The sequence below is a fragment of the Dermacentor albipictus genome, unplaced genomic scaffold, assembly GCF_038994185.2.
Source record: "Dermacentor albipictus isolate Rhodes 1998 colony unplaced genomic scaffold, USDA_Dalb.pri_finalv2 scaffold_28, whole genome shotgun sequence".
Taxonomy (NCBI): domain Eukaryota; kingdom Metazoa; phylum Arthropoda; class Arachnida; order Ixodida; family Ixodidae; genus Dermacentor; species Dermacentor albipictus.
Genome location: NW_027225582.1, coordinates 687,928 through 704,830, shown reverse-complemented (window position 1 = coordinate 704,830; position 16,903 = coordinate 687,928). Strand labels below are relative to the sequence as shown.

At 41.8% G+C, this 16,903-nt stretch overlaps 1 protein-coding gene across 2 annotated transcripts; it reads left to right on the top strand.

Moving 5' to 3' along the window:
- Nucleotides 1-6,734: 6,734 nt before the first annotated feature.
- Nucleotides 6,735-16,326, top strand: LOC135913887 (uncharacterized). 2 transcript variants are annotated; one of them, XM_065446566.2, is made up of 5 exons: nt 6,735-6,937; nt 9,450-9,572; nt 10,544-10,612; nt 11,656-11,736; nt 14,116-16,326. In XM_065446566.2, the coding sequence occupies exons 2-5, from the start codon at nt 9,524-9,526 to the stop codon at nt 14,490-14,492; spliced, it is 576 nt and encodes a 191-aa protein (XP_065302638.2). In that variant the 5' UTR covers nt 6,735-6,937; nt 9,450-9,523; the 3' UTR covers nt 14,493-16,326. The 2 variants fall into 2 exon arrangements, 1 of the variants encoding a protein (XP_065302638.2); XR_010568141.2 differs by lacking the exon at nt 9,450-9,572 and having other exon boundaries at nt 6,895-6,937.
- The last annotated feature ends 577 nt before the right edge of the window (nt 16,327-16,903 follow it).

The following is a 16,903-nucleotide window of genomic DNA, read 5'->3' as shown; positions in this document are numbered from 1 at the left end:
AACAGATTGTATTGGCAGAATTTTATGCCTGCTTGCATTTCCTGCAATTCAATGTTCAGAGCTGGAGAAACTTATTCCTTTTCTTGCTGTCGAAAGGCTGCTTCAATGTCGATAGCAAGCTATAATTATTCATTTCGAAAGTGTTAAGCAATGACTATATGTCTAAGCTTATCAATGCATTTTTGTTCTACGAACACAATTAAGTTTTCTCTCTCCCTCTCATTGACAGCCATGGAGTGAAACTGTTCACTTTCATAAGTATCCGGATGCAAACATTCTGGAGTTTGTCCTGAGCATTTATCTGCATCCTATACTGTGCATGTATGTATCAAGTTTTTGTGTTACAATCGCAGTGATCTACACATATTGTTATATTGCAACAAACAAATTTATTTCACTTTGTTTTCAAATCTACAATGTGGCCATGCAGTAACGACTGCATTAATAAGCAAAGAAGAAAACTGCAGATTCAGTGTACGTGTTGGAATCTATGCGAAGTGAAGTTTTTGTCAAGTGGTCAATTAAATACTGTTAAAGTAACTGCGATATATACAATTTGTCTTATTTTCAACAATCCAACATGTCATCTTTTGCAAGGTTTGCTTATGCACCGCATAGGTCACAACCTTAATGTAATGTAATTTTTATGCATTACACTGTTCACAAACCATACCGAAACGCAAATGGCAGTTAATGTAGATGCACGCTGCGAGACATCAATGCAGTGACGTTTGTTGAGCAAGAAATGATGCGAGGTATATGCAGATAAATGAATGACATGTGCTTATATACATATTTATTTATATACGTCGCAGGCTGCAAGGTTGGAGTATTATGCGAGGGGGAATAGAAAAGTAGCTACAGAAGGAAGAAGGGCACAACATAAAAAAAACATCAAAAAAAGCAGTGCCAATACATTGCACCAACTAGTCCGTGTTTTACTGGCACAACATTATACAATACTTAACAAACAATAACAGAAAAAGTTACTGCCCGTGCACCCTGTACAGACAGTAAACCAGCAAAGCTGAAATGTGCAGCCCCGGTGTTTATCACTGGGTTAATTTCAATGGTTTATTCAAGTCTTTCTATATTATTGGTTATGTCTGTGTTTCTTAATGAGGTTATGCACATGTTTGGCTTGGGTTTATCACATTGTTTATTTGGAATGCCACACATTGCACTTTGCAAGATCACTATCATGGAAAGTGCAATGAGTGGTTCATTGTGGTATTCCAGCGGGTCCATCAAAGTCTTTCTGAATTATGTTACACACTTGTGTTTTTTAATGCATTAATCATAATGTTTATGACTCAGTTATGCACTGCAGTTACGAAGTGACACACCGGGGCTGCACATTTCATTTAATTAAATACAGGGACACATTTTCGAACCTATTGGGAAGTCGGAGAGAGACTGCTGCACGCGTGCTCTGCTGCTAGAGAGAAACGACGTCACTATCGGTCTAGCCAATGGCCCACCACACCTTTGCTGTGAGATAATAATGACATCATGATCTTGTCTTAACCCCGTCCCCCTCTGTGTCCCTTCCCTGCAATAATACGCAGATAAATGTATGTTTGAAATGCATAAGCATTTCTGTCTACCCAAAAAGAAATGTCGCCGTCCATCATGCAAGACGAATGCAATGGCTCACACCCCCTTAAACAATGGCTCATACCCCTACACTAGGGTTTTTGGGATCGGACCATGAGTGTTTCGCCTAGGCATATACAGCTTCACTGTAAAAAGAATGAACACCTTTCTGCTAGAAACCAAGGCAATCATGAGGTGTATTAATATATGAAAGTTTATTGAACATGCCGAGTAAATGCTGTTCGACAAGCAATAAACCGAATTTACACAAAAAGCAGAAGCAAGATCTGATGTGTGTCCATACAGATTCCAACAGGAAACGCATCCATCTCTGAAAGTGTAACAGTGGCCATGCTGACACAAGATTCTCCCAGTGTGTTTGCATCTACAACATCCATAATTTCTCTAGGCAGCCGATCTCCACAGAATGCTAGCTTCTTCCTCTACAATGCACTCTCCACATCTGAGCGTGCATTGTAGAGGAAGAAGCTAGCATTCTGTGCAGATCAGCTGCCTAGAGAAATTACGCAAGCTGTAGATCTAAAAATGCTGGGTTAATCCTGTCAGCACGGCCTCCGTTAGAAATGGATGCATTTCCTCTCGGGAAACACACATGAATTTTTGATTCTCCTTTTTGTGCATGTTCAGTCTATTGCTTGTCAGCGAGCATTTACTCGGTGTGTACATTAAACTTTTGGTTGTTAGATCATCTCGGTTTTCTTGTTTGTCCTATGTGTTCTCTGGTGCCATCTGCAGCCAGGCTATTCGTTTTTTTTTTTTTTAGACTGCAACAAGTCACTTTAATGGCCCTCATGATACCTTATAAAATCTTTTATTTGGCCAATGTAGCAAGAATGTACAGTGTGAAGCAGTAAGAACAGGGTATGCTAACTTCTGATTAAAAGGTTTATTGTGAAAATGCAGTGATCTATAAAGGTTACCACAAAGTAGTACAGCAATAAAACCTGATAAAGACTAGTGCTTGATGAAACCAAACATAAAAGCAGGAAAGGGAGAAAATACATATAGATATACAAGTCCAGGGAAAAAAAAACATTGTGATCATCAAGTGTGCATGTGGCTACCTTCCAGGAAACTCATTTTTTTCCCAGTGGCATGGAACTGGAAGTATGTGCTTGCATAAACAAGCTGTCAGTCCGTCTATTGGAATAACAACAAAGTTTCTTGAAAGGTGCTGGCATGCAGGATTGGCAATTGTAATGATTTTTTTCTTCTTGCACTTGGAATTTTTCTATATTTTCTTTCTGTAGCATCTTTATTTATGTTTGCCTGTATCAAGCACCAATTTTTATCTATCCTTCAAAGATGTCTTTCTTTTTCTGGGGAAAACTCGGGGAAGACAGGAGATGGAAATTCAAGACGATGAGCAACATGAGAACAAGGTGAAAGTAGGAGCCAACGTTTTCACACGTGGACCTTGAAGAAGACAAGTCCACTTGTCGAAACGTTGGCTCCTGCTTTCACCTTGTTCTCGTTTTGCTCATCGTCCTTTTTTTTTGTGCTAATTTATATAACTCGCCACATTTTTACAAATGAACCTCAGTTGAAAGTTCGTCCTCATCCATATCTAGTGTCATCCTGTTGATACTGCTTCATGCTATCCACTCTTGCAACATTTGTGTGTGTGTGTGCACACGCGTGGATTTGGATGTGAGATCGGGCCCTTGGGCAGAGGTATCATTCTTCTCCTGTGCAGCCTTATGAATTCATTAACTATACTGCAACAGAAATTCGATGGACAGGAACGAAGTGAACACACCGAGTACTTCTTTCTTGTCTGTTGTCTATCTGTAGCACTTTAGTTAATAATGAATATACACAAACTCATCTAGTTCTCAGTTATTATGTCAGGCTTATAAGCCCGCTTGTTTCCTGAAATATCTGCATGGCTATGTATTCTGTAATTTAATTTCTGGCTATGTGCTTGCAAGTCGCGTGTCAATCTCCTGATTTTCCCGACAATCTTGTGTGATGTGCAGGCCCAGACAGTTTCTGGTGAATCCATGCAGGGTGTAATCTGCACTACAAGTGCTGCTTTGATTGCCTTCAGTTCAGCTTTTCTAGGTGTAGGATGACCTGGAATGGTACTCACTTATATGGCGTTTAGTTTTATGTAGTGTCATACTACTGTTACACTGGTATTGCCAGATGAGTGTACTATATGTGCCTTATGTTTGCTTGCATTTTCATGATTAGCAACCTCCTCTGTGTGTTTGGCAGTTGCATATAGTCTCCTGCCCTAATTGTTTGCCCCCATATTCCACGGTATGGGCCTGTTGTGTTTCAAGTTCAGGTACTCCCGAGGTTGTGTTTCTGAAGGGAGGGGTAGTCATCTTTGCATCTCGTATGCTAGCTGGCATAGTATCTTGGGACGAGGTTCTGAGCTCTTGAGACAAAGAATTTGTGCTGCAGGCTGCAACTCTACTCCGTCTAGGAGCTTGTTCGTCAGCTCTTTTTCATAGAGGTCATCAAGCATGGTACAGTTGGAAAGACCTGTTATTACTACCCGATGCCTGTATTCGATGAGTTGTCTTTTTTGTGTGCTGCTGGTAATTCATACCGTGCCATACCTTGGAAACAAGCACAGCATCTGCGATTTTCTATAGTATGCACTAGTCCACCCCCATTATTTCGAGATTATTCTGTTCACCAGGTGTGGAAGTTGCGTCCAGGCATTGCATAATTGTTTCACCCACGTGCTGGCTCTGCCGTCACGGGCTTACACTAGCTGAGGATTTGTGGATGTTGACTTGCGGGCATATTTGTCCAGCTATGTGGATCACAATGTGCAATCTTGGGTAGTTCTTGATTCTAGTCTTTCTTTTTTTTTCCGACGTCCATATGAGCTGACTTATCAGAAAGCGAGAGGCCAGACTGGCCAAGAAAGTCTGCAGTGTTGTCGAGGGCTTGTTGCATCATTCTTGATTTCTGTATAAGATAGCTTTCCCATGGACTGTAATACACCATAGGCTGTAGTGTTTCTTGTAGTATGCCCGTGTTGTTGGTGTGTGTGCGCCAAATGTACCTCCAACTCTCACCTGAAATTTTCTGTCTTTCAGAAAGTTGCTGTTTAAGTGCTCTACCAGAAATGTTTTTGCTTATCGTTCCTCTTATTAGAGCAGCATGAGGTACTGCTGTTAAAAGCCTTTTCACTCTCTTCACTCTTTCATAAGCAGTATTACACAATGTCCTGCAATAAAGTTTCTGCTGCTTATGTCCCACTCATATCTGCCAGAAGGGACAACTCTCGAAAAAGGTTTTCTTTGTGCTATGTGTGCGACGTAGTATGAGCATTCATGCCTTTTATACATCTGTAGAACCAGCTTCCTGACAGAGTACTTGCTACACCTGCTCATGCTTATTTGTGCAGTGCTGTTGAACAATACATATCGATGCAATGAATATTTACACACTCGAATTATCACGAAAGATGGTTGGTTTACAATTCTGCCCTTTGCTTTCTATTGGTGTTAGATTTTGCATAAGCATGCCCCCCTATGCAATAGTATTTTGAAGTGTAAGGGTTCAATAAAAGGTGATGAACTAAATCTAAGTGCAAGAGCTTTTTTTCTCACCTACAACTCCCATCGAAATGCGACTTCCATGGCTGGCAAATCAACCCCTCGCCTTGTGTTGGCAGCAGAATGCTATAGCCACAGTGGCAGGTGAACAAATTGAAGAACAATATTTCTGTCTATAATTTTTTTTCTTGCCTGTATGTAAGTAAAGTTTGGAATAAATTTGTCATGGCAAAAAAGCCCAGTTTATGGTCTTTTATTGAATAAGCCACATATTGTGTATAGTTGAAATGCAGAAATTTGTTCTGAAATCCTTGGGTGATATATGTTCTTGCAAGTAGCATGGTATTTCATTACTTATAAAAATAATAATCGCAGCGGATATCGTTATATGGATTTACACACTAATATATGTGATCACAAACTTATTAGAAACTTACTAGAAACATGGAAGGCATGTTTCTGCACACTTGATCCGCTGTGAATGTGCAAGAACTGCTTGTACTGGCTGACTTCACTGCACAGTTTTGATTTACTTTTCTTCAGCGTGTCGTTTTGTACTGTTTTATCCCCACAAGAACAGGCCGTTTGCCTGCTTTTCGCATTGTTGCACGAGTTCTACATAATTGTGCTGGAGGGTACGTTGTCACTTTGCCTCTATAGCAAGCAATTTAATTAATCTGCTAGCTGTACAGTTGATTACCTTGCAGAGCAAGTGTTCATACAGATGCAGTAAGGATACAAAGTCCGCAACATAGCCTATGTTTATTGGTTTCTGTGCAAGAAAAAAAAAAATTTCCAGAGAAGAGGTGCAACTTAGCGTGCATGTAATATTTTATTCAAGCCACGGATTTAATACTACCGTAGCAAATTCATTACGATAGCCTACACTTTTGCTCTGTCAAATTTAATAAGAGGCAAGATAAGCTTTCAAGATGAATCGGTAAATTCATGCTTGAAAACCGACAAGAAAATGCAGCTGAACGGTACCGCGTTCAGCGCAACGTAGAAACTTCGGGTACTTTGCTGTCTTGTCATTTGCCCTTGCCGAGGTTGAAATAATTCAAGCTGCTCCGTAAGCGCGATTTTTGCATGCTACTCAACAAAAGAAAATTGTGACGACCTCGTCGTCTGCTGGGGATCGAACACCTCCTAGGACTGACAACTCGCAAAGGCGCACGAAGCAAAGGTGAAAATGCACTTCATTTGCTGTGTAGCGTGTCAACAAACGCATAGCAATAGGAGAATGCAATCTGTACAAGTTTTTTATTCTCCCTTAATTCGCGCACGTACCTAATTCGACGATCCACGTCTCCGCGATTGCACTGCTCGTGCGAGACGCCATCAAAACAAACCGGCGCAATAGCTCCGTTGACAGCTCTCCGCGCAATTTCGACGGAAAATCGCAGCGATCGGTGCGACGGTGCGACTGTGCGACCAACCGGTTGGTCGCAGCCGAAAATCGGGGGGTCGGCACTGCGACTGCGATTTTCATCGCAAACGACGGAAATCGCACTTCCGGTGCGACGAAAATCGCATCATGTGAAACAGGCTTAAGAGAACAGGCCGCCGCAGTTCAAAGGAATGCGTAGCGAGCGCTCTACTTTTTCACTCGGAGTTGTTCACCGCGCGCGCGCGCGCTCAAGACCGCGGAACAACACAGCAACGGAGAAAGGTGATCGGTACAGCGAGCAGCGTCGCAGGCCTGCAGCCAGGGGAGATCGTGTATCAGCGATCTCGCGTTGCCACGAAATCATGTCAGTCGTTCGTCATGCCTTGGATATAACAACAAATCCTCCACGGTAAGTGAATTCTAACTTAGGTGCACATTCTCCGTATATGTCATGTTATCGCCAGGAAGTCGTCGCTGCGCTTAGCCGACGCGATTGACAAAGGACTAGGCATACGCGCTGTGTCTCTCGATGTCAATCGAAAAAGCCAGTCGTGGCGATAACTGCATGTTATTTTATCACTTTGCCGTTGTCCGTAAGAGCTTTAAAGATCGCAAACGCTGCCAGAACTATGGTATGTTCAATAAGACGCCAGGCGAGAGGACGCTTAAAATGGTTCGTTCACCAGCCCGTGATTCCGAGCCTATGCGGAGCGTGATTAGCGTGCGTTTTGTGTGTTTGAATTTATTCAGTTTGGCAGTCTACTGTGTACGGAACGCTGTTGAACTAAGGACTCACATAACAGAAGGCGTCGTTTTGCTGGCAGCGTGCTTTTTTTATAAATAAACCGCGCGCTTGACGGTGTTTCGCGCAGGGGGAATCTGCGACCACTGAAGTTACGTGCAGCACCAGTGCTAGTTAGAAACTTTGCCGCAGGCATTCAGCTGCATGCTGCAAGAGGTCAGTTAGGCGCGTTATCTTGAACTTTCTGAAAACGCATGAGGAATCCATGTTTTATTCTGAAAAAAGTATAAACCCCATATATAAGCGATCTTGCGCGCGGCAGCTACAAGCGACGCGATGGAGATGGCTGTCGCGTTCGCTCGTCGCCTACAAGTCGTACTCCGTGCGAGCGACGATATTGAGCGACGCCTCCCCGGTGTTGCCGGCATGAGGGCTGCAATCACGCGTGACGCGTGCTTTAGTAATTTACGTTGATGTATTTTACTATAAAAAGTAGCATAAAATATTTGCGGAGGTCTTGCCGTAGGTTCTTATCCTTGCACGTATAAAAATGGAATTATTCGCTCGTTCCGCGCGACAATCGGTAGTATTTGAGCGATGTACAATCGCCCAATTTTTTAACCTGAACGCGCGAGCATCGACCGGCCAGTCGATAAGCGCCGTATAACGGAGTACAGCGGCGAAGTGTGCGAGAATACGCGCGTGCGCGCAATGCACAGTCCAATGCAGCTTCCCTCTGCCAGGCTGTTCCGGCAACCGGACCCCACTGTACTCCGTTATACGGCGCTTATCGACTGGCCGGTCGATGCTCGCGCGTTCAGGTTAAAAAATTGGGCGATTGTACATACATACATCCAGTTCCGGCTTCGCGCTATTGGCTAGTCGCTCATAGCACTTTCGGGCGACGAGCGACGATTTCTAGATTTCCAGAACCGAGCAATCTGTTCAAGCGACGGCCCGTTTTGTCGCTCGAAGCCGTCGCTCGTCGCCGTCGCGCACTAAATCGCTCTCACAGTGTTTATCCCTAAGACTGAACTGTTTTTGCTCATGTATTGAAATGGTGTGATTATAGGTAGGTCTGGTTTTGTCTCCTGTTGCGGTTTTCGTGCACGGTGCGAAACTGAAAGGATGCTTATGTCTACGAACTCGGTGAATTGTCGAGCAGCTAGTTATGCATCGGCATTGAATATAACGGCTGCTGTGTGGAATTACAATTGCAAGGGCGCTTTGCATACGCTTGTTGTTTTGGACATGCCTGTACATTTGCTAATATGAGTTGGCGTGTCAGAGTTATGTCATATGAATAGCTAAATGAGCCTTCCTCTGGGGGTTACAAGTGTAATGTGTGTATTTTGCTATTGCATGGCAGATCAAAATGTGTTTATCGCTTGAATATTTTTAGTAGAGAAATAATATCAAAATAAAATGTTGCTTTGATTCCGTGTTACCAGTCTGTCGTACACAGAACAACAGGTTGGTGTAATAAACTAATAACTGCGGTTTAACTGCAACTTTTACATGCTTTCAAGAATCTAAAATGCTAAATTTCAAACTGCAGCAGTAGTCGGGTCTGTCAAAAATGAACTCCATTGCGCACCTCATACATGAAAATAAGTTCATGCCTTTTAGTAAGCTTAGATGCCGGCTGCAGTGAGCTTTTTTGTTAGTATTGAAATGTGGGTAAGCTTGCCATAATAAGCCTTGTTTCCCTTTTTTATAGGCACATCCATATATCCATTGAACTGAAGGACAATATTTTCATCCCTACTGAGCATCATGTTTGCAGCTATAATCCTCAAATTATGGCTTCAGCAGTGGCACAACCAGGGATGGTGCGGGGGGCACACTGGGCACGTGCTTAAGATGTGTCACAAGTGGTGTTTGCGATACACCAGACTCGTGACAGACCTATGATGTCTGAGAATGACCAATATTCTATTCATTAGCAGGAGTATTCTAACATTCGTGCCAAACGAGGATGAACTGTCCGTTATTGTTTGTTTAAATCTAAAATTTAAGTTAATTTAGCAGTTGACTGTTGCAGTCATTTGGATGTTTTGCATGCATTTCACTAAGAAGACTAAGAGCTAAGACTTTCTTTTATTGCCATGGCCTTGACTGTCTTGATGTTGTTTTGCACCATGCCCTTGTGTTGACTTTTGCATACAATATTTTTCAGGCACCCGCTTTATATAACGCAAGAAAGCAGCTGCAAGGACACGAGGATGTGAAAGAGCCAGTGCAGAGGAGCCAATGCCAAAAAATCAAAACACATTGGCGTGCAATTTGGACAAGAAAACTAGTATGTGGGTATATTGGGTGTACCATTTGACCAAATGTAAACAAAATCAAGATACAGTATGTTACACCAAGATGAAAATTCTTACGTGCTCCAGGCAGTCATCTTAACATGGTATATTTATGTAATGTCTCCGATTGGAAAGTCAAATCAAGTATGCTCTCTGGAGACAAACACATAGCAGAAAGTGTCATTGAAAGGTTAGAAATGTGTTTTAAAAAAGCTGATTAGTTCTGAGAAGTGACTGCTTTTTGTCTTGCCTCTCAACAGATACATCCATATGATAAAAAAATAGTGGTACAATGAAATTGCATATTTGCTTAGTGACATGATACATACTTGCAATGAGCACGGTGCCTGTGTTTACTATAAAAAACAACAGCCCATGCTTGGTTAGGTTAGGCCCACTACAACATGCAGGCATGGGTGATTGGCACTTTTTTTTTATTTCTGTGTCGTGAGGTTTATTTACGTGCATATAGGTGCAATGGCACGCAGTATGGCTAGTACAAAAAAAGGGGGGGGGGGCTCAGATATATGTAGCTCACTGTACACGACACAGGGCAAAGGAAATCCGTGTTCAGCAACTATGTTAAATGCCATGTACGTAAATTTTACAACGCTACTCATTCGAAGCGCGCACAGGTGCATATTGAAGAAAAGTTTTCCAGGGTACATAATTTAGTGCGTCATTTACACTAATTTTGCTCTAACCACAAGACATAATGATTTGAATATACTGCACGGAAAAACCTAGAGCGAATTAAATTGTGTGTCAGCTTCGTGTGTATACATAAAGTCATTCCTATGCATTAGGTTTTTCGCGTAATGCATTACCTGTTGACAGCCTATCTTATCATGTGTACTCCGTTTACATTACAGTTGTTTATTAGTTTACTCATTTGTTTTGCAATTTATGAAATGCCGGTGTATGTATATTTTCAACATTTGACATAACCCTGTATGTTTTGTAGGGACAACCCAGGACGTGCATTTCTCAGCACCCAGTCAACTGCCAGAAGTGACTCGAACACAGGCCACCAGTAAGTGGACATCAGTTGCAATTTCACATTATGAAGTTGGCTGCTGCCTTGTACTGAGGCTTTTTTTTAATGAGATAGTGATGTCGTTCTAATGTACATTTTGACCACAAAGGTGCGATCATGTCTCACAGAGGTATATATGGTTGCTATTCTCTGCGAGGGACGTGTTCTCGTGTTCGTGAAGCATTTGTGTTTGGCAGTATTGTCGCCCAATGAGTCAGATATAAACACTGTAACTCGCCACTGCCGGCAAGAAGTTGCGAGAAACACAATATATTATGACGCTGTAAAGTTATTTCATTAATTCGAAGGAAAATTTTGCAGCGGGAAAAAAGGTTGCTATTCCAGGTAAACATGTCTTTTTCTCACAAGGTATTTAACCAAACTGTGGATGCGCGAAATTCGTGACTTATGAATAGATTTTATTTCATCCTTTAGTAATGCTTCAAAAAGAGACTAGAAATAGCATGTGACTACCTCTCCAATCAGCAGATCATACACTTACAGGCAGTCTCGCACTCTATATAACCTTTCCTTTTAGCACCATTGGAACTGGCGGCTGCGTTTTCAGAAGGAGGAGTGCACTTGGCACTGTATATGTATGTGTGAAGTCGGTTTTCTTTGTATGTGTTGGCTCACTGATACAAACAGTGCAAAAATCAGTTGTACCATGAGGCTGATGACGCCTTCTGCTGCTAGAAATGCGGCACTTCATATTTTATAGTACTGCATGACATTTAAATCAAAGCTAGCACATAAAATGATCAAAAAAAACTAACCGCTGTTATAGCTATTTTCCTCAAAGAAAGCTTGTCCTTTACGGGCTGTGTTAATCTGAGCTCTCCACCGATGTTTCAGTAGTGAATCCCTTAATGAGTGAGAGATTGGGGGCAATTAATTGTGTTAGTCTTTAAATGGTGTCCTAATTATGTGTATTTGTTCCAACAAAGTTGTCTAGATTACTTTATTGTGTAGTGTAAAGCTTATGAAACCATAAGCAACTAGTGAGTTACTAACATGCATATGCATTTGTCACTATACAGGTGGCACTCGGCTGTACCACTGCAGTGCTGTGGAAATTGCCAGCACCAGCGGCTTTGCAACAGCTGTTTCACAGCATGTCGGTATGTGCTAATTTATAGTTATGTTGGGATGGGTTAGTATTATGGACTACTGCTACTCTGTATTGTGACAGATCCATATGATAAGTGATGTAATGGGCACAGTGAAAACCTGTGAATGTTTTACTATGGTAAATAAAAAGGCTCTCCTTTTCGTCACTGGAGCAGGGGAGAAGAGCATGCAGGCACTCCTGAATGTACATATATTTCAAAACATGAGAGAGACACATACATACATATATATATATATATATATATATATATATATATATATATATATATATATATATGTACACATAAAATTAAACTAAAGGCAGGGACATTCCATCTTTCATTTTGAATTGACTTGTACAGCGCAAAAATACAACACTGACCACAGAGAAGCCCACATGTTAACAGGCTTGATACACACAATAATTCAACAGATTTGATACTTCAGGTGTGCTATTTTACGCCAGGGGAAGGGAAAGGGGACAAAACTAGAAAAAAGTGGAGTGGAAAAGAAAGGAATCGTGCCAAAAAGCATGAGAAACATCGTGCAGCCAGGATCGCCAGCAGGACATCTGAAAAGCACTCTGATAAAATTACATACAGGGCAACCTTACGTATTGTTTGTTTCAATCAACTCAGATCACATGCAGCCATTACTGCAATCAAGTTTCCTTATGTCATGAGGGAATTATGTGGGCCCAAAAAACTGTTTAGAGCTGAAGGATTATGTTCCATGTTTCCATGATTATGTTCCATGGATTATGTTCCTCATTACCTGCTTTTTATCATATTGTTATCAGCTGCTTATGTTAGGGACAAAAAGTAAGAGTACGAGGTCTTTCCTGATTCGCCATTCCACACAACATGTCTTTGTGACTATATGTACATGCAGATGATCCATAGATGAAAAATATTCAGTACCGTAGAATTACAAGATACACTTGGTTGTAAGAGACATATGAAAATGTTTTGGTTGGTTTTTCGATGTTTGCCACGTTAACAACACTGTACACAAGAGACACCTTTGTTACTAACGACTTTTTAAGTATTCACTACTTCGAAGGGACACAACCCAGACACATTCACTTCATGCACCTTGTGTGCTCTGAAGGGCATAAAGATCACGCAATCCTCACACAAGTCAATTGCGCATGTCTCTTTAGCATGGTCTAGAAAAGGAAGGCAACGAGGACAGTGCAGGGCAGAAAGTGTCGACAGTTGAAGCTGACGAGCGTCTAAGAGCACCTCAAAGGCACTGCGAGCAACAAGGCTTGCAAAGTGAAGTGTTTAACTTCCAGAAGTTAGGAAGGAAGCTAACACAATCTACAGTCACTAAAAAGCTGTGAATGTCTTCTTTAAAGGGCCCCTAAGCCACCGAGGTTGAAATTTATTTGCGGTGTTGCAGTTGTACATGTTAAGGCAACGAACACGTAGCCATGAGAGTTTTTCGAAACGGTGCAGTAATAGTGGAGCTACGTGTTTGATTATCAAAAAGTAGTCCCCGCTCATTTTACTCTTTCATCTGGTACACGCCATCTGGATAGTATCGTCTTTTCCTCGCCTAGTACACCTCCAAATGTTACGGGACAGGCCATCACCAACGAGCTCTGTTGCTGCCGCGCAGGCCCGTCATCCTGCGAGGGGTGGCGCTAATGACCTCGCCAATACAATGGAACTGTATGGTGACTCTAATTGAAGAGCCTCATAGGGAGACCCTTCTGTTGGCGTTTCTGTTCTTTGCCCCCATTGGCTGCCCACAATGGCATCGCGAGCAACGCGACGAGGAAGGAGTGTGTATTTGCTTGCAGGCCTTGCCGGCAGTCGTACACTTTCGTTCGACCAATCGACAGCACCGGAAACTGGTGAATCATCAGAGACAGCCTGGTGATGTCAGGACAAACTGGGGGGTGCAGGATAGGTCCAGAGAGGCGCACGGAGTCGTTTTCTTCATATTGTGGTGCTCCCACAGTGCTACGCACTGTGGCGTTTGGCATCGTCAATTGTGACGGCATTCTGATTTTGATGCGCGTGTTTACTTGAAATGTTCAAAAAATGTCGAGAAGTGGTTTAGGGGCCCTTTAAGCCACCCTGAGCAATTATTCCTTCAGATATATCTAAACATACTTTAGTGATGATGCATAATAAAGTGATCTAGTCTGGCTCCTCAGTGTTTTAAAATTTTTGGTATTGAGAGACATGTTTCCCGTGCCTCTTGAGTATCTCTTCTAATGAGGCTTTACTGTAATGTACATACAATTGTGTAACTCCTCCTGCAAGTATTATTCATTAAGCCTGGTCACTGATGTGCAAAGCTTGTGGTTAAGTTTTGATGTCCGTACTTTTTAGAGCTATGTTTATTAATTCACGCTGTTTATTGGTTCTTCGATGCAGGAGACAATGCCTACGAAATTATTGGCCCTGATGACGAGAGCCCTCAAGGGGCAAACGACATCTCTGTTGCAGAAGTGAGCCCGATACCACCTGAAGTTACCATGACAGGTGGCACGGCAGCAATAGATACAGAGACGGCCATGCCTACTGCAGCTGCAACAGTGTACGAGGCAAGCAGCAGTGTGTCAGCATCAGCAGCAGTGTCAGAAGGAACCGCACCAGGCCTGGTAGAGCAACATGTGTACTATCACTGTGACTTTTTTTGTAGTGCATACAACTCATTTGCTCAACATACGAAAGCTTTTCACCACGACTGTGAGCCATTGTTCTTGTGCAGCAAGTGCAAAGTGTGCAACAAGCATCACTTTAAGATATGAAAACATATTACGGTTGTTGCCTCCCCAGCCAGCCCACATAGCGACAACAATGTGGAACACATGGTGGGACACACCTCTTCCCCATTAGAAGATAGTAGAGACTGTCAGTGTTGTTGTTAGATTAACTGGTCTTTGTAGGCAACTAGAAGGACAACACAGGTGTCATAAGATTGTTCTTTATGTTGTTGTTGAAGAGGTAAAAAAGAAGTTTGATGCAGCTGAAGTGCCAACTGATATTGAGCAAATCGAGAACAAGCACCTGAAAAAGCAACACTATCGAAATTTGCGTATCTGTGTGCCGCCAACTCTGGTAAGGATGGCATTAGGACAGAAGTGTGATGAAAATCACATAGACACTGCTGTTCCATCACTGGTCACAGTGAGCAGTGACTTGTAGGGCAAGAGAGTCAACTGAAATGAACATTATGGCATAGTGTCATGCTCCCATGTGACCACTTTCCATGTTATTTTGCATGATACAGCTCAACCTCCAGAAATGAGACTGCAACTTGTCTGTAAAAAGCTTTCACAAAAAATTATAACACTATTAACACAGCAGTATCTTCTTTTTTTGTGGGTTCAAGGTTCCCGAGTGTCCATTAATGCAAAAATTGCGGAAAAAAGAACATGTGTCGTACTTGCACCTTTTTAACACGTACGAGGGGGACAGAACTTTTCTAGTCATGCATCTTCATCATACTATCAAGTTTTTAAATGCCTTTTATAATTATTATTACCAGTTATATCTGAGTGCATTGTATGCATTTAGCAGGTGTAAAATCAGGTCAGTTTGATCAGATGCCTTATCTGCAAGGGAGCCCTATATTCAAGAAATTTGAATTAATATAGGTACGTTAGAGACGCAGTCTTTCAGCACTTTATTGCGTGTGGTTTAAGCATTGCTCAATACTTTTGTGGATGGCAGTTTCAACCGGCACAGCACTGCGCTTTGTCACGGTCATGTATCTTCAAAGCGGTGTTTACCATTTGTGTTGATCTGTTTGTGTATTCATAGAGCAAGTTCTTAATTTAATTTTTTCCGCATTCTTGTGCTTGCACTAAGCTTGTATAAGGCAGGTACAAAATGGGCGTCACTATAACGAACTGTTCTGTTGAGCTTACACTTGCAAATTATAGTGTTCAGATGGCCGCACTTCTATGCAGGTGCACCGATAGCTTTGTGTATGTTCTCATGTTTGTATAAAGCTTATATAAGCTAGTTACAAAATGTATGTCACTAAACATTGTGATATTCTTTAAAGAACTGTTTGGTTGGTTTTACACTTGTGAATTAGTATTGAGGCGGTGGTATTTCCATGTAGGCCCACTGCTAGCTTTCTGTGTGCTCACGTGTTCGTATTAAGCTTTTACAAGGGAGTTACAGCATGTACGTCACTAAGCGCTGTGATATTTTTAAAGAACTGCTTTGTTGGTTTTACACCTGTGAGTAATAGTACTCGGGTGGCACTAGTCATGTGTAGGTACACAGGGACCATTTGTATACATTATGCTCATGTAAAGCAGTTACAAAGTGTATGTCACTAATCACTGTGATATTTGTTGAAGAATTGCTGTGATGGTTTTACACTTGTGAATAATAGTGGTCAGGATACAGTACTTGCGATGTATAGTTGAATTTATACAGTGCCAAGACATGGGCTGTATACGTACCAAAAGAAATGTATGTCATTATATTGTTGTGATTATTACTGCTTGGATTTTATTAAACTCTAATAACATTTTTTCTTGTATCTATTGAGGTATGGCAATTTGTCATGCAACCAAACTGAGGACCTGAACTTGTGCATACAAATAAACAGCTAATTTAAGAGTATACTGCTCATATTCTGCGAAACCAGTTTAACAAATCTTGTACTACAATGCTAAAAAAATGACAGAGCTGACAGGGATGTACAGAAAGAGTTCTGCACTGGCTGAAGGACTGCCCCACACTGGAGTTGGTAATGTTGCGTTTATTGGAGTAGAACAGTAAGTGAGCTTCTGTTAAAAATGTGACAGTCAATGCAGAAACATAAGGCAGACGAGCAGATGTGGCACATTTTTTTCAGGGCCCTCCATGCCTACTACTGCATTTCTAGTCTTCCTGTGCTCTTCGTATAAGCCACTGTTCAGCCAAGGTTTTTACTCCATGACAGTTGTTCTACTGGGTTCGTAGCAATATTGAAGAAAAAAATGCAATGGTTTTCAAGAACTTTCGAGGCCCCGACACAGTAACTTCAAGGACATCGTGTGATTTTATTAGTAGTTTGGACAGGCGATAACTTGTTCAACAACATCGTTAATTTTAATGCAAACAAAAGAATACAAAACAAATCGCAATTCACTGATTTCAAAAATTTGAAAGACTGCTAATTTGCCTTTCACCGCCCATCACTAAATGCACACAAGGA